Source organism: Cyprinus carpio, chromosome B1 (genome assembly GCF_018340385.1).
Source record: "Cyprinus carpio isolate SPL01 chromosome B1, ASM1834038v1, whole genome shotgun sequence".
NCBI lineage: Eukaryota > Metazoa > Chordata > Actinopteri > Cypriniformes > Cyprinidae > Cyprinus > Cyprinus carpio.
This window is the reverse complement of record NC_056597.1, coordinates 36823643-36847745: the sequence shown is the minus strand read 5'-3', so window position 1 is coordinate 36847745 and position 24103 is coordinate 36823643. Positions and strand designations below refer to the sequence as shown.

Here is a 24103-nt window from a genome sequence, read left to right as displayed (position 1 = left end):
ATAAAAATTATGATTTTGTTTCAGTGCTTTTACATTTTGGATATATATATATAATTTAAATGTAGAATTTATGTATACAATATTTAATAATATATAAATTTGATATATATATGTGTGTGTGTGTGTGTGTGTGTGTGTGTGTGTGTATATATAGATATATAGATATATATATATATATATATATATATATATATATATATATATATATATTATAAATAAAATATATATATATATATATATATATTTTTTTTTTTTTTATAACCTATCTGTCAAAAGTTCAAATGAATGTTAATAGGGCAACATTCTGTGAATTAAGTTTTTGGGGCAATATTTATCTACATATGATATTTACAAATAGTTTTTAGTTATTTGGGACAAAAATCGGATAATAATAAGACATTTTATTTATTTACTATATTCTATATTTGTGAAAATATAATCATTCAAAAGTTCAAATGAATGTTCACATGGCAACATTTTGCTGTGGGATTTGGGTGGTAAAGTCTGTGTGTGTGTTTATGTGCAGGTGGTCTGATGGGTCCGGTGCGCATGATTTCATCAGGACACGAGCTGACCACTGACTATGATGAGAAGACCCTTCACGAGCTCGGCTTCAAGGACATGCAGGTGACCAAACTAATCCACATACACCTGTGAGTCCACAACACTAGACATAAAACGCTGAGAGACGCTTGTGTTTGCGGTCAGATGGTGTTTGTGTCTCTGGGCGCTCCTCGGAGGGAGAGGAAGGGTGAAGGTGTCCAGCTGCCGGCGTCGTGTCTGCCGCCCCCTCAGAAGGAGCACATCCCCATGCTGCTGCTCCTGCAGGAGCCCCACCTCACCACCCTCTTCGACCTGCTGGAGATGCTGGCCTGCTTCAAACCGCCCGGCCCTGACAGACCCCAGCACAGCACTGAGGTAACGTCCAGCTCCACGCCTCAGACCCGGTCCAGACTGAGTTAAACCAGCATCCAATCCAGTGTGTTTCCTCCGGCAGAGTGTTCGCTGTGAGGAGCTGCACCTCCACGCAGAGAATCTGTCTCGCAGAGTGTGGGAGCTGCTCATGCTGCTGCCCACGTGTCCCAGCATGCTCCAGGCCTTCCAGAACATCTCCGATGACACGGTCAGTCACATGACCCATGCAGCCCATTCATTTCGTAGCATTTGTTAGCCTGAACATGTACACTGTAAAAGCTGATTTTTTTGAAAACTAAGATTATTGAAGCATGTTTTATAATGTATCAATTTTTTTATGCAAAATTGCATATTTAATTCAACATATTGATTTTTGAGTGAAAATTAACATTAAATTAAATTTGCATTAAATAGCTTTTTTTGGGACAAAACTGAATAAATCATGAAACATTTAATTTATTTACCAAATTAAATTTTAAATTGATTTTTTTTATACTTCAGAATTTCAAATTTAAAAATCTTTCTACTTCAAAATTTCATATTTAATTAAACCTGTTGAAACTTATTAGCAATTTCTTGGTGATTTCTTTTCTATTTGTTTATTTGCATTAAACAAATATTTTTTAGTTTTGTGGGGGTAATGAATACATTAAATTTTATATTTTTTAATATACTTCAAAATGTCAAATTTTAAAATGTACATATTTTGCTTTAAACAATTAGTTTAGTTTTTGGGGGCAAAACTGTATACATTATAATAATAAATTTTATGTATTTGTCTTATTAAAGTTTATATATGAAGAGTTCATTTGCAAAAAAAGATAACAAAAATCTTGTTTTTTCATTGTGCATTCCAATTAATCTCAGTTAAAAACATGGTTAACTAACACAATAAAAACACAATGACATAATAAAAAACATGATTTTTGAAGTTTGAGTTGTCTGTTTTTATGAATGAACTCTTCATATATTTTTATACCTTAGAAATGAACTTTTTACTTCAAAATTAAAAAATTTCTACTTCATTTTTACGTCAATGTGCCAAGCATTTACTATTAAATCTACTACTAATTAATCAAACTAATGAAGTTTGATCTGTGTTCACTGTGGCTGCAGGGATCTGACGGTTTGTGCTGGAAGGATCTGTTGAGGATCAAGAGCCCTCACAAGCTGCTCTACGCTTTAGAAATCATAGAGGCCCTCGGCAAACCCAACCGCAGGATTCACCGCGAGTCTACGGTACACGTCCAGAATCACACTCACACATGCAGTCCTGCAGATCTGCAGATGTCCCGTCTCTTGAAACACGTGTGTGTTTGTATTTCAGGGCAGTTACAGTGATCTGTATCCAGACTCTGACGACTCCAGTGAGGAACAGATCGAGAACAGCAAGAACACCTGGAGCTGTAAGGTACAAACTCCTCTCACACTTCCACTGAAAATCAGCTATTGTGTATTCACATAAGAACTAGGTAACTATATTCGTCTGAACACCAAATGTATGGGTTTTGGTAAAACTGTTATGTGATTTGTAGTTGTTAACCTGTCCATGCGCTCTGTGTAGAGTGTATCTGAGCGGAATGACAGACTGAACCTGTGTCTCTCCTGTAGTTTGTGTCGTCTGGAGGTCTTCAGCTTCTGCTGGACATTTTTAACTCTGCAATTTTAGAGCCGAAGGAACAAGAGTCCTGGACCGTGGTGAGTGTCAGTATAATGTTTGCAAGGGCTTCTTTCCTCTTGACTTTGAAGTGCAGACAGCTGTGGATATCACGTTTCTTCTCTTCTCTCTCTAGTGGTTGCTGGACTGTCTTGCGTGTCTGCTGAAGCTCATTTGTCAGTTCGCGGTGGATCCGGCTGATCTGGACCTGGCTTATCATGATGTGTTCGCCTGGTCTGGTCTCACGGACACACAGAGGAAGAGGACGTGGCCAGGGAAGTCGCGCAAAACCGCGGGGGATCATGGGAAGGGCCTGCACATACCTCGTCTCACAGAGGTGTGAAACTGCTTCTAAATGGGTTTTTCTCTGCGTATGCTTGCTTTTTCCAAATGTTGTGATTGTCTACTCTGTCAGGTTTTTCTAAGTCTTGTGCAAGGCACCAACCTCATCCAGCGGCTCATCAACGTGGCCTACACATACGACAATCTGGCGCACAGGTGAATAACACGTGCATCACCCATGAGGATTCCTGTGTATTTGTTTTTTTATTTATTTACTTGCAATGTTTTCTAACCCTTCTGTCTTGTGATTATCCTGCAGGCTTTTGAAGGCCCAATCAGATCACAGATCCAGACACGAGGGTAAGCACATCATTGGTTATATATCTGTGCATCTTTCTGCTTTTCTGTCATTATTGGTGATGTTTCATTAATATGTGTTATTAATAATGTTCATGCAGTGACTCATTACTCCATGTGGCTGCTGGTGAGCTGGGCTCACTGCTGTTCTCTGGTCAAATCCAGCCTGGCTGATAGTGAAGATCTGCACGACTGGCTCAAGAAGCTCACGCTGCTCATACCTGAGGTAAACCAACGAATGTCATGATTTTATCCATCTCTGAAATTAATTCTATTGATTAAGGTCACACATTGACAATAATTAAGGTCATGTAGTAGGGCTGTCAAAATGGCTGAAAAACTGAATTTTAATTTTGTGTTTAAATATTATCTGTAGTGCTGGACTTTAAAAGTTGAACTTCAATTTTTTTTTGACAGCCCTATCACGTAGGCAGGGAACAATGAGGGTGGCATGGAACATTATAAAGATGCGAATTTAATGCCACATACATATTAATACATAAATTATATTCTTTGTAAATTAAATTTTATTCCAGAAGTTAGATGCGTTGTGAATGCCATGTATTTATTAATATTTCTATTTTAGTTTTTGTAAGTTTACGCAATTGGTAGACGGTTTATTGAAAGTGACATGCATTGCTTTAAGGCTATACACCTTTTATGAGTTTATGCATTCTCTGGGAATCAAATTCATGACCTTGGCATTGGCCATTGACTTGGCTCTGCTGTCGGAGCTGTTTGGGATTGTATTTTTATCATATGGTTGTACTGTATCTGCAGACGGCGGTGCGTCAGGAGGCGTGCAGTGGTCTGTATAAGCTGTCTCTGTCAGGTCTGGAGGGAGGAGAATCCATCAATAGATCCTTCCTGCTGCTCGCCGCGTCCACACTGCTCAAGTTCCTGCCAGACGCACAAGCGCTTAAACCCCTGAGAGTAAGTACAAACACTGACAATGTCTATGTGCCAGTGTTATTTTAGTATTTATGTATTTAGTATTTATTTGTATGTATGTATGTGTATAAAAATTTATTTTATTTTTATCTTTTTATCTTTCATTTTCATTTTAGTTACTTTTTTTGGTAATTATATAATGCTTTGTGTGTTTTTAAATATTTTTCGTTTTTTTTAGATTTCTAAATAATCTAAATTTTTTATTTTAATTATTTTATTTCCGTTTTAGAAATAACATTTTATTGTTTTAAATTATTTTTATTTCAGTTTTGATTTTATTTGAGTTACTTAAACATTTATATTAGGGCTGTCAAATGATTAATCATGATTAATCACATCCAAAATAAAAGTTTTGTGTACATAATGGTATGTGTATGTGTACAGGGTATATTGATTTGTATATTAATACAACATATATTAAATACACACACAATAAATTATAGATATTTTTTTTGGAAATATTACATGTATATACATTTATATATTTTATATTCTTATATGTTTATATTCTATATAAATATATTTAATATTATCCACATAACAATTCTTCTTAAATCTATACATGCAGGTGTGTGTGTGTATTTATATATACATAATAAATATACACAGTATACACACATATATTATGTAAACAAAACTTTTATTTTGGATGTGATTAATCGTGATTAATCATTTGACAGCCCTAATTTATATGTTTTATTCCTTTATTTTTGTTGCAAATTATATATAATTTAAATATAAATTAAAATAAAATAAATAATATAAATTAAATTACATTATGGCTCGGTTTCACAGATGGGGCTTCGCTTAAGCCAGGACTAGGCCTTCGTTAAATTAAGATATTTAAGCAGCTTTAATAAAAATGCCTTAGAAAAGCATTTGAGGTGTGCATCTTGAGACAGAACAATGGCACTGACATATTTTAAGATATTTTCAGTTGAATCAGCTCATACATGCATTTTAGCCTTGTCTGTGAAACCAGGGTTATATTTCTAATTTTTATTCAATTTCTGCTTTATATAAGTGAACACAAATTTCTCTTTTATAGTTTTAGTTAATGATTACAACTCCTCTTAAGTGCTGGCTCAGTGTTATTTACCCATTTAATTTTTGTGGGTGCACAAGTCCTTTAAATGAGTGTGTGTGTGTGTCCAGGTGGAGGACTTTGAGGAGGAGGCCATGTTTCGCACCGGCTGTAAGGAGTATTTCTGGCTGCTCTGTAAACTCATCGACAACATCCATGTGAAAGACACCAGTCAGACCACCCTGCTGGACCTGGACGCTCTGGCACGACACCTCGCCGACTGCATCCGCAGGTCAAACACGCTCCTTTTCCTTTGTAACTTACTCCTTCAGAGCGCAAACACAAGCAAACGAACTTTATTAGTTAGACAACATTATGCTTCTAGAAAGTAAATGCATCATTTATCTTTGTGAATACTGTGAAGCCACTGAGTTTTGAGCATGCTGTTGTTTTTCTGCCTGCAGTCGTGAGATTTTAGACCAGCAGGACGGGGCGATCGAGGACGACGGTCTGACGGGTCTCCTGCGTCTGGCCACCAGCGTCCTGAAGCACAAGCCTCCCTTTAAGTTTTCTCGAGAGGGTCAGGAGTTCCTCAGGGACACGTATGACCTGCTGTTCCTGCTGCCCAGCCTGAAGGACCGACAGCAGCCCAAATGCAAGAGTCCCGCGGCCCGCGCCGCAGCCTACGACCTGCTGGTGGAGGTGGTCAAGGGTTCGGTGGAGAACTACAGACTGCTGCACAACTGGGTGATGTCACAGCACATGCAGGGTGAGCGCCACAACCGTGAGTGTGCTGCAGTGGTTTCCTGTGGACATCTCTGACTTCTGTTGCTCTTAAATTTGATTTTTGTTAACACGTAATACAATAAACTTCCTTAGTTAACTTACTTAGTTAAGTACATTAGCTAATATGAACTAACAATGAAAAATTCTTCTAAAGCAGTGATCCTCAAATCTGGCTCGCGAGATCCACTTTCCTGAAGAGTTTAGCGCTAACCCTAATCAAACACACTTGAGTTTCCTTATCAATGTCTTAAGGATCATTAGAAAATCACAGGTAGGTTTGTTGATTAGGGTTGGAGCTAAACTCTGCAGGAAAGTGCATCTCACGAGCCAGATTTGAGGATCACTGTTCTAAAGCATTAATTAATCACATGAACTACTAATGCATTTTTAAAATAAAACCTTGAACTAACAAGAAACAGGTGTATTTTTATTAACTAACATTAACAAAGATTCATTAGTACTGTAACAAATGCTCATAGTTAATGCATCAATTAAGGTTAACTAAGGAAGGTTATTGTTAAGTGTTAGTTTTTTTTATTATTTTTTTTTTTTATATAAGATGTAGACAATATTAGAACTTAAATCATCTTAATTATTAGCAAGGTTGTCCCCATAAATTGATTTAAGGAAGTTTCACTATGCTTTTATATCTCACACGTATTAAAAAACACAAAATTGACATCATTTTTATTAGTTAGTTTTTAAATATTTATTTTTAGCTTAAATTATTATTATTTTTTGAACTAATTTAAACGTATTTTTATTTTAGTTGCCAAGGCAAAACTTCTTATTTTCATTACTTAAATATTATATTATATATATAATTTTATTATTATATTTTATTTTATTTCAATGAAAACAATAGAAACAACACAGAAAAGTCCATACTTATGTATGTACACAAGCGCCTTGATTTGATCTTTGGTGCTTGTTTGTTTGTTTGTTTGTTTTTAGCGTCTCATGCTCCATATAAATGGGATTACTGGCCCCATGATGATGTCAGAGCCGAGTGCCGTTTTGTGGGATTGACTAACCTGGGCGCCACGTGTTACCTGGCCTCCACCATCCAGCAGCTCTACATGATCCCAGAGGCCAGACAGGCCGTCTTTACCGCTAAAGTGAGTTCATAAAACTGACAGTCAGATCTGTTCAGATCTCGTTTCTGTTTAAATATATATTTAAAAACATAATTTGATGCTGTGATGAGCAGCTGAATTTCCAGCATCATTACTCCAGTCTTCAGTGTCACATCATCCTTCAGAAATCATTCTAATATGCTGATTTGCTGCTCAACAAACATTTCTGATTATTATCAGTTGAAAGAACTTCCATAAAGCTGTGATGGATTTCATTTCAGCCTCTTTTGATCAATTTAATACATCCTCGCTGATTTAAAGCATAACTATGCTGTCATGTCATAAATGCACTAATACATGACAAGCCATGCGTTACCCTCATTTTACCGCAGTTGAAATAATTGAAATATGCATTCCTGTGTGACTCATTGTTTAATAACACACAGGATTTATGTATTATAGTAATATGTGTTTATGTCTGTGTTTTTTATACAGTATTCAGAGGACATTAAGCATAAGACCACATTGCTGGAGCTGCAGAAGATGTTCACTTATCTAATGGTACGTTACTTTATCAAATCATGTGATGCCCTCTGGTGACTGCAGATGTGATGTGATGTGAATTTTTTCCCCGGTGTTCATGTGCAGGAGAGCGAGAGGAAGGCGTACAACCCTCGTCCCTTCTGTAAGACCTACACGATGGACAAACAGCCTCTGAACACAGGAGAGCAGAAAGACATGACCGAGTTCTTCACAGACCTCATCACCAAGATAGAGGAGATGTCTCAGGGCCTGGTACGGCATACGTCTCTCTGTGTTTAAAACTGCTTTGAGCGAGTATGATGGAATAGTCCTAGATGTGTAATGCTTCTTTGTCGTTTCAGAAAAACACCGTCAAAACGCTGTTTGGGGGCGTCATCACCAACAATGTGGTTTCACTGGTAAGACTGAGCTGTTCGAACCTGCAGCTCTTGTGTGTAATGTCCTTTCTGAATAAGAGAGATCGTGGATGAGGGTTTGATTGGATATCTGTGTGCAGGACTGTGATCACGTGAGTCAGACGGCTGAGGAGTTTTACACAGTCAGGTGTCAGGTGGCTGATATGAAGAACATCTATGTGAGTGTTTCTCATTTACACACACACACACACACACAAAATCATCAGAAGAAAACTTAATGCTCTGTGTATAGGTCACAAAAAGGATTAACTACTAAATACAGGCTTTTCAATGGCTGATTTTTTAGATGTTATTGTAGCTTTTAAAGTACAGATAGCTATTTGTATTTACTAACGCTGAAGCACTATCAGTGTAAGCCTGCCACAGGCTCATTTGAATGGTTTACTGATTAACTTCTAGTGGCATTGCTCTGTGTTTATGTGTAGTAATAAGTCTCACATTGTAATTGGAAAAAATTACAATCAACATGTTTTGGCTAATAATAGCCTCGACTGTAAATAATGCACACAATATTTACTGTCAGTTTTTTTTGTCTGCACGTTTTTTGTCTGCAAAAAAAAATATTCAGTGTCACTTTTTCTCATGACTTGAGCTTGAAGAGGCCAAAATAAATATAAAACATAATGAAATACTGCTCAAGACCATTTATGTTTGTACCTGGTTGACAAAAACAATGTTATATTACTCTCATAATGTGGGATTATATTACAGAATTTAATGAGATTAAACCATTATATCAAAAAATGCCTTCATCAGAAAAAAAAAAAATATATATGTATATTTTATTTATTTATATTATCTATATATATAGATATATATATATATATATATATATATATATATATATATATATATATATATAAGATATATATATATATAATTTTTTTTTTATTTTTTTCTGATTTTTTTTTTCTATATAACCCAAATACTGTTTTCTGATTATGTATTGTAAAATGTAATTTATTCCTGTGATCAAAGCTGAATTTTCAGCATCATTACTCCAGTCTTCAGGGTCACATGATCCTTCAGAAATCATTCTAATATACTGATTTGCTGCTCAAGAAACGTATATCATCTATTAAGTAATGTGACAAGGTTATCCTGTTGGTTATATCAGTAATAAGTCAAGGAGAGCATTTCCAGTTGAGGGAAAGCATCATCTGTGTCCGTCTCTGTGCTTCAGGAGTCTCTGGACGAGGTGACCATTAAGGACACTCTGGAGGGTGATAACATGTACACCTGCTCTCAGTGTGGGAAGAAAGTCCGTGCTGAAAAACGGTAGTTTGCTCTTTTCCTCTTCTTTGAGAGCTGGAATCTTTCTGTTGAGTGTTTTCTGACGTCTCTTTCTGTCTCTCAGGGCTTGTTTTAAAAAGCTCCCGCGGATCTTGAGCTTTAACACCATGCGCTACACGTTCAACATGGTGACCATGATGAAGGAAAAAGTAAACACGCACTTTTCTTTCCCGCTGCGGCTCGACATGACGCCGTACACCGAGGACTTCCTCATGGCCAAAGGAGACAGGAAGGAAGGTAGATTGACACACGTTTTTGTCTTTCTGCTGAAGCACTGCTTTTAAATCGCATTTGTCTCCTCCGGTCAGCTAATAGTGATCTCATATGCAGGTTTCTGTGACGACGGTGATGCCAAAGTGGCAGAGAGTTACGAGTATGATCTCATTGGTGTGACGGTGCACACGGGCACGGCGGACGGCGGCCACTATTACAGCTTCATCAGAGACATCGTCAACCCACACGCTTACCGCAATAACAAATGGTGAGCATTCACACTGCATTTACAGCTGCTGAACCGTTTCAGCCCAGAGTTTGCTATTGATAGCTGACCGTCATGTGTGTTTGTGATGATGTCATTTCCTGTTGCAGGTATCTGTTTAACGATGCAGAGGTGAAGCCGTTTGATTCGGCCCAGCTGGCCTCGGAGTGTTTTGGTGGAGAGATGACAGTAGGTTTTTTTTTTTTTTTTGAGATTTCAAGTCCTCCTATAAGCATTTAGGATAAACTAATATAAATAAAATGTGGTTTTGATTCAAAAATGCTCTCGTCTCATTTTAGACAAAAACATACGACTCTGTCACAGACAAGTTCATGGATTTCTCCTTTGAGAAGGTTGGTTTTGTGATAATACTGATAATGATAATTATTATAAAACAACTGAATAATAATATAAATGTAATTTGATAAACTGTTTATTATAATCATTTTATTTTACATATGAATTGTGATTATTATAGTAAAAGTAATGCATTTTTTACATTAATATTTTATGTAATTTAAGTATGTTATATTATAGTATAGTAATAAATAATAATCAGTTATTCTTAACCTTATTATTATTATTTAAGTAAGTCTCACTAGAGATTTTGGAAGAAGTAAGGTGTGATTTGTCGTCTTCAGACCCACAGTGCCTACATGCTGTTCTATAAGAGAGTGGAGGAGGAGAATGAGAAGGACTTGACCTTTGACATCTCTCCTGACCTTCTGGAGGTACAGACCTCTCACCGTCAGTCTTCACTGCACTCTTCTGAGCTTCTCACTGACCGCTCATCTCTCTCTGTCTCTCTCATAGTGGATCTGGCACGACAACATGCAGTTTCTCCAGGACAAGAACATCTTTGAACACACATACTTCGGGTAAGAGAACAGTCACAAAACTATGTACAAGGATGTCTTTGATAACTCTTTAATTAGGGTTTCTTTTCTTTTTATTCATTCTTTTTTTATTATTTATGCATGGTAATATATATTTTGTCTATGCAGTTTTTATAATATATATATATATAATATAATATATATCTATATATATATATATATATATATATATATATATATATTATATATATATATATATATATATAATTTTGGAATGTAACAATAATTTTATTTCAAAACGTATTAATATTCTCTGTGCTGTCGTTCTCTTCTGTGTTCTTTTTCATTCTTTTCTTGTGTTGTTTCTCTGTAGTTTTATGTGGCAGCTGTGCAGCAGTATTCCCAGCACTTTACCGGATCCTAAATCCGTGTCGCTCATGACGGCTAAAGTGAGTCTGGCCACATGACCCGCACTACACTAACTGATGAAGTGCCATCTTTCAGATGAATCATTTTGAGTTTCTGTCCACGAGGTTCATGATTCAGATTGTTTTCCTCTCTGTCTCTCACAGCTCAGTACATCGTTTGTTCTGGAGACATTCATCCACTCCAAAGAAAAGGTGAAATGGACTTTACTTTTCTTCTGTTGTTGTTTTTTATCGTTCTTCTATTGTAATCTACCGGAGACATTTTCTGTAGAGTTCAATAATTGTTTTTTTGTTCTTGCAAGTTAACATTTCATTCTTTTTTTTTTCTCTCAGCCCACAATGCTGCAGTGGATTGAGCTCTTGACCAAACAGTTTAACAATAGCCAAGCTGCCTGCGAGGTAACACACACACACACACACACACACTGCTTTCCATGTTTTATGGGAACATTCCATAGACGTAGCGGTTTTTATACTGTATAAACCTAACCCTACCCTACACAAAACTGTCTGTAGAAAAAAAAATTTTAGATTTTGAGCTTTTTCCTTCATGGGGACCAAAAAAAAACTCCACAAGGGACACACACTCTACACACACTTTACACGCAGCTTCTTGTTTCCCCTGCTCTGTGAAATCACTTTTGAGCCAAATGAATGGAGAGAGTTGATGAGATCAGCAGTGCTGTTTTGGAGATCAGTGTGTCTGTGTCTTTGTGTGCGCAGTGGTTTTTGGATCAGATGGCAGATGATAACTGGTGGCCAATGCAGATTCTCATCAAGTGTCCCAATCAGATTGTACGTCAGGTGAGTGTCACATAAACACCTTTAATTAAAGGTTTTTCTTAAATGAAGATTATTATTATTGTTATCTTTATTATTATTAACAGACAAACCCACACCCTTTCTCTATAAGAAACCATTTGCATTTAAAATAAATAGTTAATGTGCTGCTGTGATGTTCCAGATGTTTCAGAGGTTGTGTATTCACGTGATCCAGCGGCTCAGGCCGGCCCACGCTCACCTGTACCTGCAGCCGGGGATGGAGGACGGGTGTGTGATGCGTCTCTTTCTGTCTTCCTCTGATGCCAAATAACCGTCCTGTCCTCAAGTCTCCAAACACATATGCAGTTATCCGGCGAAATTCTTCTAGAAAAGTTCTCATTTCTGTTGGTGTGCCTACAGATCTGATGATATGGACGGGCCGGTGGAGGACATCGGCAGCCGCTCGTGTGTGACGCGGTTCGTCAAAACCCTGCTGTCAATCATGGAGCACGGAGTGAAGCCGCACAGCAAACATCTGACCGAATACTTTGCCTTTCTATACGAGTTTGCCAAAATGGGAGAAGAGGAGGTAACAACTATTTATCTCTTTAAGCATTTATTTGTTTACACTTTATTTATCTACCTAATTAATTCACTTATTTCTGTTTATTTTACTTTTTGTTTTATTTTATTTGTTTACTTATTTATTTTTACCTACTTATTTAATTTATGTATGCATGCATTTATTTATTTACTTATTTAGTTTATTATTTATTAAAAATTGGACAGTTTTTTAAAATATATTCTAAAAATACATTTAGAAAAATGTATAAAATTATTTTAAATTTAAATGTTTTAATTTTATAAAAATAAATAAAAATATATTTTCTTCTTTTAATATTTTTTTTCTTTCTTTTTGTCTTCACAGAGTCAGTTCCTCTTATCTTTGCAAGCCATTTCTATAATGGTGCATTTCTACATAGGTACTAAAGGACCTGAAAATGTGAGTGCCGTCTCATCAAGGCTTGATCTTCTCTGATTCAGGCTTTTCCTGATCTCAGATCATAACATCCATCTCTCTGTCTCAGCCTCAGGTGGAGGTGTTATCTGAGGAGGAGGAGGGTGAGGAGGATGAAGAGGAGGACATCCTGTCACTGGCGGAGGAGAAGTACCGTCCGGCTGCTCTGGAGAAGATGATCGCTCTCATAGCTCTGCTTGTGGAGCAGTCCAGATCTGAGAGGTGCACACTGAAGTATTGGGTTTTAATCTCACAAAGCATATCATATTTCACTCCAGACGGATCATAGTTCACCTTCGAATTCCTATAAAGGAAATAAAACCTATTTTAGGGCTGTTAAAGATGTTAATTTCAGAAGCATCACCAAACAGAGTTGCCCCATTAGCCATTTTTACTGCAACAGAGTAGTAATCTCTGACCATTTGTCTCTGTGTATAGACACTTGACTCTGTCTCAGAGTGACATGGCTGCGCTGACCGGAGGAAAAGGTTTCCCCTTCCTGTTCCAACACATCAGAGACAGCATCAACATCAGACAGACCTGCAACCTCATATTCAGCCTCTGCAGATACAACAACCGCCTGGCAGAACACGTAAGATACGCACGCTTACCGTTCTGACATAACCACACACTTCTAGTGTTTTTGGATAAAGCTAATTATAACAGTTACTCCAGTCTTCAGTGTCACACGATCCTTCAGAAATCATACTGATATGCCGATTTGCTGCTTAAGAAATATATTTTTTAACTAATATCAATGTATGCTGCTTCATACTTTAAGTATTTATTGATTAATAGAAAGCATGTATGGAAATGGAAATCTTTTGTAACATTATAAATGTCTTTACTGTCACTTTCAATCAATTTGATGCATTTGCTGAAGATTAAAAAAAAAAAAAAAAAAAAACGAATTGCCCCCAAAAATGTTTAACAGTAGTGTAGCTTAGTTCTTGGAAAGTCTTTGTCCTCATATTATAGCTAAGCATGCAAACAGTTATATCAAACAAGATAAGTTCACCTCCATCGCTAAACTGACTCCTGAGGTAAGAACAGCTCTCAGTACTGTTCATCTCTAAATCTTACTCCTCATATAAAAACAACCATCATTACAGTAACATTCTTAAAATTCTTATTCTTACACACCCTAACTAACATTCTGCGTGTGTCTGACAGGCGGCAAATCCGTTCTTCAAGCTGCTGACGATGCTGATGGAGTTTGCTGCTGGTCCTCCAGGAATGCCCTCGTTTGCGTCCTACATCCTGCAGAGGATCTGGGAGGTACATCTGTCCCATCACTCTTTCGCTTTCTCACTTCTCCACTGAAACAGTGCTTTACGACCTGCCTCTACCTCACTGATCTCTGTCTGTCAGGTGATCGAGTATAACCCGTCTCAGTGTTTGGACTGGTTGGCCGTCCAGACGCCGCGTAATAAGCTGGCTCACAGCTGGGTCCTGCAGAACATGGAGAACTGGGTGGAGAGGTTTCTGCTGGCGCACAACTACCCACGAGTCCGAACATGTAAGAACACACAATCTACACACCAGTACACACACATTATATATGTGACCCTGGACCATAAAACCAGTCTTAAGTCGCTGGGGTATATTTGTAGCAATAGCCAAAAAAACAATGTATGGGTCAAAATTTTCGATTCTTCTTTTATGCCAAAAATCATTAGGATATTAAGTAAACATCATGTTCCATGAATATATTTAGTAAATTTCCTACCGTAAATATATCAAAACTTAATTTTTGATTAGTAATATGCATTACTAAGAATTCATTTGGACAAATTTAAAGGCAATTTTCTCAAGTCTTTAGATTTTTTAGATTTCAAATAGTTGTATCTCAGCCAAATATGGTCCGATCCTAATAAACCATACATCAATGGAAAGCTTATTAATAGATTTTAGATTATGTATAAATCTCAATTTCGAAAAATTGGGACTTAAGACTGGTTTTGTGGTCCAGGGTCACATATATTTATATAAAATGAAAAGTTTGGGGTTAGTAAGTAAAAATTAATTTGAATTGTAAATAATAAATAATGTATTTTTAATAGTAAAAATGCATGTAAAAATGTATGCTTATGTTCAGCAGGGATGCATTAAATTGATTAAAAGTGACAGTACAGTCATTTATAACATTACAAAAGATTTGTTTTAAATTAATGCTGTTCCTTTTGTACTTTATCAAAGTATCCTGAAAAAAGTATCAACATTTCTACAAAAATATGAAGCAGCACAGATGTTTTCAGCAGTGATAATAATCAGGAATGTTTCTTGAGCTGCAAATCAGCATATTAGAATGATTACTGAAGATCATGTGACACTGAAGACTGGAGTAATGATGCTGAAAATTCAGCTTTGATCACAGAAATAAATTGCATTTTAGAATACATTACAGTAGAAAACTGTTATTTTAAATGTCAATAATATTTCACAATATTACTGTTTTTACTGTATTTTTTATCAAAAAGCCTTGGTGAGCAAAAAAGACTACTATTATAGTTTTTGTTTATATTTATATTTTCTGTTTTAAACTTTTTGTAATTTTATTGTGTTGACATTTGTATTCATTTCTTTTCCTTTTAATATGACTGTATAGACTGTAATGTTTTAGTTTTAGTTATTTTAATACTTCAACTAAAGCTAAACGAAAATGAGAACTGTTACCTTGACAACTAGCTGTAATAAAACAGTAATTTTATTATAGTATGAATCTTATTATTGTATTTATTATACTCATTATAGTAATTTAAGTTTTTTATATTTTATAACTAACTAAAATGTTTTTTTAGTTAATGATAATAATACTGCCCCAGACTTTTAATAGTAGAATAGTAGTGTATATACGAATACACATTATAAGATCATCAAGAACTACACACATGCTTAAAAATATCTGAATGTTCCTGAAATAACTTTTAATGCAACCACACACACAACTACAAAATGGATAGCTAGTCTTATTTTTAGAATAATATATTTTTGGTTGATAAAATGTCGGATTTGACATTATTTTGTGACATATGTAATGCATTTCTCTCTCAGCGGCGGCGTATCTGCTGGTGTCTCTCATCCCGAGCAACTCGTTCCGTCAGATGTTCCGCTCCACGCGCTCTCTTCACATCCCCACGCGGGACCTCCCGCTGAGTCCCGACACCACCGTGGTTCTGCACCAGGTCTACAACCTGCTGCTGGGCCTGCTGAGCCGGGCCAAGCTCTACGTGGACGTGCCGGTGCACGGGACCACCAAACTGGTGCAGTACTTCAGCTTCATGACCTACTGCCTCATCTCCAAAACTGAGAAGCTCATGTTCTCCAGCTACTTCATGGACCTCTGGAACCTCTTCCAGGTACTTCACGTGCAGATGAAAGCATGTCTAGATGCTCATAAGATGCATATTTGAGTTCTCATGTGTTTCTCTCGATCTCACAGCCTAAATTATCAGAGCCAGCCATCGCCACGAATCACAACAAGCAAGCGCTTCTGTCCTTCTGGTATAACGTCTGCATGGACAGCAGCGAGAACGTGCGTCTCATCATCCAAAACCCCGTCGTCACTAAAAACATCGCCTTCAACTACATCCTGGCCGATCACGACGATCAGGAGGTGGTGCTGTTCAACCGCGGAATGCTGCCGGCGTACTACGCCATCCTGCGCATGTGCTGCGAGCAGTCGCCCGCCTTCACCCGCCAGCTGGCGTCTCACCAGAACATACAGTGGGCCTTCAAAAACCTCACGCCCCACGCCAGCCAGTACCCAGGGGCGAGTACAGCACCTACAGTCCTTCACTTCAGCAGTTTCTGAACCGGTTACCAAAGTTATTATAAGAAATATTATCAGTAACTATGTCACTCCAAGCCCCCCTTAATTTTATTTGATCAATACAGTTTATCAGTAACTATGTTGTGAAATATTAAAAAAAAATTTCTATTTTATATATTTATGTTGCAGGCGGTGAAGAAAATGAATATGTATATATATATATGTCTGAAGGAATATGAATGTTTTAAGCCTCAAATATTCAGTGTTTAATTCAGTTCAAATCAATAACACTGTGTTGTTTTTCTTTCTCTGCAGGCGGTGGAGGAGTTGTTTAACCTGATGCAGTTGTTTGTGGCTCAGAGGCCTGATATGAGAGAAGAAGAGCTGGAGGACGTGAAGCAGTTCAAGAAGACCACCATCAGCTGTTACCTGCGCTGTCTGGACGGGCGCTCCTGCTGGACCACTCTCATCAGGTACACACACACTCTATTTAGTCTGATTGAGTATTTTACAAGACTGAGCCATTGTCATTCATACTAATCTCTTTGTGAACTCTCAGTGCCTTCCGTATACTGCTGGAGAACGATGAGGACAGACTGCTGGTGGTGTTCAACAGAGGACTCATCCTCATGACTGAGGTATTCAAAGTCTCACTCTTTTCATTCATTGTCATATTTGAATGGACTGTCATATAGAATTAAACATTTCTCTGTCCGCAGTCCTTCAACACCCTACACATGATGTACCACGAGGCCACTGCGTGTCACGTGACCGGTGATCTGGTGGAGCTGCTGTCTATTTTCCTGTCTGTTTTAAAGGCAACACGGCCCTACTTACAGCGCAAAGGTAGTGCATAACCCATAATACACCACACACTTCACTGATGTTTATGATTACCCATAATGCATATTAAATAACTCCATGGTTCTTCATTACTTATGGACCATAACATGCTATACAGAAGCTCTGTTATCCATAATGCACCGTACACAATGCAGAATTACTCAGTTACCCATAATACACCTACACTTGCAGTACAAGTACTCATTATGCATAATGCACCCTACCATGCAATGCAAAAGTACTTTATTACCCATAATGCACCTGAATAATCAATATTAAAGTAACCCATTATCCATAATCCACCTAAGCCTGCAATGCAAAACTACTCCATTACCCATAATGCACCTTAACCCTTAAATGCATACCTCGACCCGGGACATCATTCACTACCCTCTCCCCTTTCTTTTTTTAAAGTTCGACATCAACTTTCTTATTATTCCTCAATCTAGCCATTATAAACAATAAAACAAGAAAAAAATAATAAAATATTTAAAAAAGCCTGTTTTCTGATTAATTTTGCGTAAAAGGTGTATAGTGTCCCTAAAGATCCGAGGTATGTAAATGTGTAAGTATATTTTTCCAGCACAACTATATTTACATATCTGATTACTCAATTTGTACATCTTGAATGCATCTTTGCAATACATCTTTATTCCTCGAGGAGGCACTGTTTAATACACAATGATGAGGGGATGTTTCACTCATAATTACCACAGGCATAAAACAAAAGAATATCATCAGCAAAAATCGAACTGGTTTGAATGCCTTTACTACAGAGCAATTACTGTACGAAATGAAATATATATGTCACTGTGATGTGGTGAATAAGCTGACAGTGATCAAAATATTAAATATGTTGCTGAATGTACTGTGGAAGTGCGTTCGGACAATGACTTCATCTGTTCATATTGAACCCTTTTAAGTTTCAAAAGGTAACAAAATATGCTTTATTTTATTCTTCTGTAATTGTTCTTAAAATATCAAGAGAGTTTTTTGTTATTGCAGCAGTTAGAGATCCATCCGTGAGCGATGTATGTCCAATTATGTAATAATGATTGGTGAAAATTCATGCTTTTGAGGGTTAACAAGCAATGCAAAAGTACTCATTACCGATAATGCATCTTAACAAGCATTGCAAAAGTACTCATTACCCATAATGCATCTTAACAAGCATTGCAAAAGTACTCATTACCCACAATGCACCTAAACAAGCAATGCAAAAGTACTCATTACCCACAATGCACCTTAACAAGCAATGCAAATGTACTCATTACCCATAATGCACCTAAAGAAGCAAAGCAAAAGTACTCATTACCCATACTGCATCTTAACATGCATTGCAAAAGTACTCATTACCCACAATGCACCTTAACAAGCATTGCAAAAGTACTCATTACACACAGTGCACCTTAAGCTATGCAAAAGTACTCATTACCCATAATGCACCTAAAGAAGCAATGCAAAAGTACTCATTACCCACAATGCACCTTAACAAGCAATGCAAAAGTACTCATTACACACAGTGCACCTTAAGCTATGCAAAAGTACTCATTACCCATAATGCACCTAAAGAAGCAATGCAAAAGTACTCATTACCCACAATGCACCTCAACAAGCATTGAAAAAGTACTCATTACCCACAATGCACCTTAACAAGCATTGCAAAAGTACTCATTAAGTAAAATACTAGAAAAAAGCACACACTGCACACCCTCAAAATCACAAGCGAGATGAAAGCAATGCAGGCAATTTACTGAAAAGGCAAGGCAAACATCTCAGTCACATGTTGACCATTTTCAATGGCAAGCTAACAATGCTGGAACAGGAGCTACTTTGATGCAATGCAAAGTACTCATTACCCATAATACACCTTAATGTTCAGTGCAAAAATGCTCACTACCATAACGTTCTAAAAGAAACAATACTGAGGTACCTCATTTCCCATAATGCATCTTATGAAATACAAAAAGTACTTGATTACCCATACTGCACTTGTATATGCATTGGAATCTCAGTCCCTGCTGATTTGTGTCCGTCTGTAGATGTGAAGCAGGCGTTGATCCAGTGGCAGGAGAGGATTGATTTCGCTCATAAGCTGCTGACGCTGCTGAACTCTTACAGCCCACCAGAGCTGCGTAACGCCTGTCTGGGTGAGTCGACACATCCACAAAACAAACACGCCGCGCTTCAAATGAACCCAAGCAGCAGATGAATGTGATCTGAATGTGCATGTTTATTCTCAGATGTGCTGAAGGAGCTGGTGCTCTTGAGTCCTCATGACTTCCTGCACACGCTCGTGCCCTTCCTGCAGCACAACCACTGCACCTACCACCACAGCAACATCCACAGTGAGTCCCGCCGAAACAGCATTCTTACCATCATCATCACCATCATCATGATGCGTAATACTATCTGTGTGTGTTTGCAGTGTCGTTTGGCCCGTACCTGCCCTGTAGAGAGAATATCAAGCTGATGGGTGGGAAGAACAACATTCGTCCTCCAAGACCAGAGCTCAACATGTGCCTGCTGCCCTCGATGGTGGAGACCAGTAAGGTGTGTACGAGACCAGCGCATGAATCCTGTCACACGCTGAGCTTTAGTTATTCATCAGGTACGTTTTGTGTTTCCTGCAGGGTAAAGATGAGGTGTATGACAGGATGTTGTTGGACTACTTCCTGTCGTATCATCAGTTAATTCACCTGCTCTGTCGAGTCGCCATCAACTGTGAGAAGTTCACCGAGACTCTGGTGAAACTCAGTAAGGATGCTTCACTCTCTAAAGCTCCGTTTGACTCTGTGTGTGTTTGTGTGTGTGTGTGTGTGTGTGTGTGTGTGTGTGTGTGTTGTGTGTGTGTGTGTCGTGTGTGTAAGTGCGTGTATGCCTCAGATTAAGCTGATGGTGTTTATTCACCTGTGTGCAGGTGTGTTGATAGCATATGAAGGACTTCCTTTACACCTGGCTCTGTTTCCAAAACTATGGACAGAACTCTCTCAGTCTCAGGTAAAATCTTCTCCGTCATCTCTCACACACACTTGATGAAGCAGTAAACCACTAGAGGTCATGCTTCACTTTAGTTAAGCTTGATGAGATGAAGCGTGCCTAAAACTGTGGTAAAATCACTGTCATGCATAGTTTCAAAGTATTTCAAATGTAATTGATTCATTCATTCAGTATTAAATCTGCTCTCATAACAGTCTTTAAATAAAAATAATAATATAATTATTATTATTATCCATCAGTTTAATATCAAAACTGTGGTATATTGAATTGTTTTTTTAAATATAGAGGTGGCCTTTAAGCAGCAGATATTTCAGAGAAATGGCTATAAAAACAAAGCCGTTTCATCCAATCAGAAGTGAGAGTCAGATGTGTGTGTGTGTTCTGGTCTATGTCAGTGTGCGATGGCTCAGTCGTGTGTGAAGCTGTTGTGTGAGGATCCAGCGTTTGGAGAATACATGAAATGCATCCTGATGGATGAGAGAAACTTCCTCAACAACAACATCGCCTACTCCTTCCTCACCTGCTTCTTACATAAAGTAAATACTCATCTACTTCTCATGCAGCTTTACTGTAATCATGGGTTGATCTTATCTAGTTCTGAAGTAACTACACGACTCTCTTGCAGTTTGAAACTTGATTTCTTTGTGTGTTTAGGTACAGGTGCAGGTGTTATCAGGCCAGAGCTGCTCGAATCTCGTCAACGTGTTGGTGACCAACCTACTGAACGAGTACCACAGCCTGCAGCCTGAGCTGACCAATCAGAGAGCAGAGATGAGCAAGACTAGCAGCCTCCTGAACGCAGTCAGTACAGTTCCTCCTCACGTCTCACCCAGCGCTCCAGCGCTCTTTATTCACCCGTCTCTGTCTCTGTCTCTGTTGAAGGATCTGCGTGCGCTGCTGCTGGTGCTGTCGGTTTATGCCCCTCAGCAGCTGGATCCTGCTCTAGGCCCCGCTCTACAGGAGCTGCTGTCCAAATGCAGACTGTGTCTGCAGCACCGCACCACATTAGAGATAGAGGCCAAGGAACGCAAAGTCAAAGGTGTCAATACAAGCTCAAATACACTTATCACTGCCATGCATGGCTTTGAATTATTAAAAAATATAAAATACATTATATTATTAATAAATAATAAATAAATAATATTATTGTGGGGTTTTTTTTTTTTTTTTTTTTTTTTTTTTTTTTTACATTATTTGAATATTTGTTTTTTTAAATGGTAGCAACGGCTATGAGTACAAAAAGGGAGAATGTATTTCTTTTACCTCATGGCTTTGAATTATTTTATTTAAAATAATTATAATAATGTATTATAATAATAATTATTATTATTATTACTACTATGCAATTTATTATTATTATTATTATTATTATTATGCAGTTGATTTATAAAATGGTAGTAACAGCTCGAGTACAAAAAGGAATTCTTAAACATCTTCCAGATTACCAAAAGTACATTTTAAACAATAAATATTTTTTGTAAATAATAATGATACTTGTATTTATACAAACTCTTTTAAAAGTATTGTTAAAAAATAAAATAATAATTTATTAAATATTTTAAAATAAATATGATTAAAAAATAAATTATATATATATAAATTATATAAAAATAAAAAATAAATTATATAAAATTATATAAAAATAAAAATAAATTTTATATATATATATATATATATATATATATATATATATATATATATATATACACATACACACACACACATACAGATAGATAGATAGATAGATAGATAGATAGATAGATAGATAGTTACCAGATGTACATTTTAAACAGAAATTACATAAGGTAGTCATGCATCCTTTTAAAATAGTATTTTATACATCAGTAATAATAATTACAGAGCACTTTGAAAGGTAAGGTCAAAATACCTAAACACTTTGTGACACAGCAATAATTACACATTACAAACAGTCTTAAAAAGGCCTAAATTTTAAATTATGATAATGATCATATTTAAGTGGGTGTTATGCATAATATGCACTTATGTTTGATGACATCACTGGGTGCGTGTTGCTTCATTTTATTCCTCTGTCTGTCTGGCAGTGGAAGAGGAAGGCGTCACTCCAGTGAAGCGCCGGCGGGTGAGCAGCAGTGCTGAGGATCGGCCGGCAGACAGCAGCGTTTGCCCTCCATCTACTTCCTCCTCATTGGCTCCCTGCTCGGAGCAGAAGGCGGAGCCAGGGGAAGCGTTAACGCCCACCAGCACTTCAGACACTGAAACCCGAGACTCCTCCCTCATCGACCCGGGAGTGGAAAACGACCCGCCCTCTCCGGACAGCGGGTCCCTCGAGGAGAAGAAAATGGACGTTTCTTCATCATCATCCTCATCTTCGTCATCATCCTCCTCCCCTCCTGAAGCGTTCAGCCGAACAGACAAACCTCCACCACAGATAGCTGGAAGAGAGGAGGAGGAAGAGGAGGATGGGCGGAAGGAAGCGCAAGAGCAGGAGGCGGAGCCAGAGCGAGAGGAAGTGCCCTCCACTTCCTCCTCATCCGCCGACTCGGTGCTTTTACTCTCCAGCCTGCCGGATTCTGCTGAGGGGCGGAGCTGCTCACTCCAGGAGGCGGAGTCAGGCGGGTGTGGCCACGCCCCCGTGCAGGATGCTCTGGAGATGCTGTCACGCACAGTTGAGGCCACTATCGCTGTGGTTGCCAAACTTTCGAACGGAACGACACGCCCCTCAGCTTTGTGACGTTACTTTCACGTCACTCCTTTCTCGCATTTCAACGTTTTTCCGTTCGTCATGCTGTTCAGTTTTGTCTTTTTACGAGTAATTGAAGTCCAACTTTTTTTTTCTTTTCCCGCCCTTTGGCCTCGCTCTTCATCTGTTTCGTGTTGCAACACAAAAAGTTCTGTTTCCGGTTCCAGAAAACTGAGCTTCGCATTAACTGAACAGAACGAAAAACCAACTGAAGCGTCTTTTTGTCAAAGGGCAGTATTTTCTTTTTTAAACCGTGATTTTGTTGGTTTCTTTGTTTTGAAGTGGTTTGTTTTCGAGGCTGCAGTGAAACAGGGAAAAGGTTTACAGCGTTTTAGTCCCATCAGTGCATAATTTAATTTGTGTTTTTATTCACGTGTATTATTATTATTAAAAGGATTGTCTTCTGTGCCAGTTTTGTACTTACACATGTGAGGCTGAGTCAGCCTTGCTGTGTTTTTTTTCTCTGTGGTGGATATCAAAAACTATGTTTACTTTGTATATTGAAAAGAGAGAACGAACCACAAGAACCTTGATTCTGTAAAGAATCTTCTAGATGTTGCCTGGCTTTGTAAATGAGATGGTTAAAAAATATATATATTTCTGTAAGATATATGTATACAGTATATATCCATTCAAGCGCAGTATACTGTATATATAAATCTACTGTGTATATATATATACCTACGTTGTGTATATAGAAACTTACGGTGCTCTTTTCAGGCTCAGAACATTTGTGGCTGGAATATTGCACATTTGATGGAACAGTTGGAGTTCTATTTTATTTACCGAAATACATTCCATAATCTATTGGATGTCATTCTTCTCGTTCTCTGTATTTGATTTCTCTCTCAGTCTTTTTGTTTTGATTTATTTTAATATAGGATATAACTTAATAAAATTTTAATATGATTTAATTATGAATCGAGTCCAAAAAAGCAGGTTGT

The 24103-nt window shown here is 37.5% G+C and overlaps 1 protein-coding gene across 1 annotated transcript in view; it reads left to right on the top strand.

The window, feature by feature from the left end:
- The window catches only part of LOC109052086 (ubiquitin carboxyl-terminal hydrolase 34-like), a 47646-nt gene extending 24161 nt beyond the window's left edge, over positions 1-23485 (top strand). Inside the window, 51 exon segments of the mRNA XM_042717324.1 lie at positions 527-627; positions 709-918; positions 998-1123; positions 2032-2154; positions 2243-2326; positions 2527-2613; positions 2709-2909; positions 2988-3070; positions 3174-3214; positions 3313-3437; positions 3992-4144; positions 5318-5478; positions 5651-5955; positions 6927-7090; positions 7544-7609; positions 7697-7843; positions 7933-7989; positions 8088-8165; positions 9191-9285; positions 9365-9537; positions 9631-9781; positions 9889-9967; positions 10078-10131; positions 10420-10509; positions 10592-10656; positions 10988-11063; positions 11187-11234; positions 11376-11441; positions 11766-11846; positions 12007-12092; positions 12225-12393; positions 12733-12807; positions 12893-13044; positions 13261-13459; positions 13836-13865; positions 13996-14100; positions 14194-14341; positions 15877-16181; positions 16265-16594; positions 16910-17067; positions 17154-17232; positions 17314-17440; positions 19480-19587; positions 19681-19785; positions 19866-19990; positions 20071-20194; positions 20358-20437; positions 20833-20973; positions 21092-21238; positions 21320-21476; positions 22501-23485. Coding sequence (XP_042573258.1) covers positions 527-627; positions 709-918; positions 998-1123; positions 2032-2154; positions 2243-2326; positions 2527-2613; positions 2709-2909; positions 2988-3070; positions 3174-3214; positions 3313-3437; positions 3992-4144; positions 5318-5478; positions 5651-5955; positions 6927-7090; positions 7544-7609; positions 7697-7843; positions 7933-7989; positions 8088-8165; positions 9191-9285; positions 9365-9537; positions 9631-9781; positions 9889-9967; positions 10078-10131; positions 10420-10509; positions 10592-10656; positions 10988-11063; positions 11187-11234; positions 11376-11441; positions 11766-11846; positions 12007-12092; positions 12225-12393; positions 12733-12807; positions 12893-13044; positions 13261-13459; positions 13836-13865; positions 13996-14100; positions 14194-14341; positions 15877-16181; positions 16265-16594; positions 16910-17067; positions 17154-17232; positions 17314-17440; positions 19480-19587; positions 19681-19785; positions 19866-19990; positions 20071-20194; positions 20358-20437; positions 20833-20973; positions 21092-21238; positions 21320-21476; positions 22501-23150 — 6890 coding nt within the window. The 3' untranslated portion in view covers positions 23151-23485.
- Positions 23486-24103: the final 618 nt, after the last annotated feature.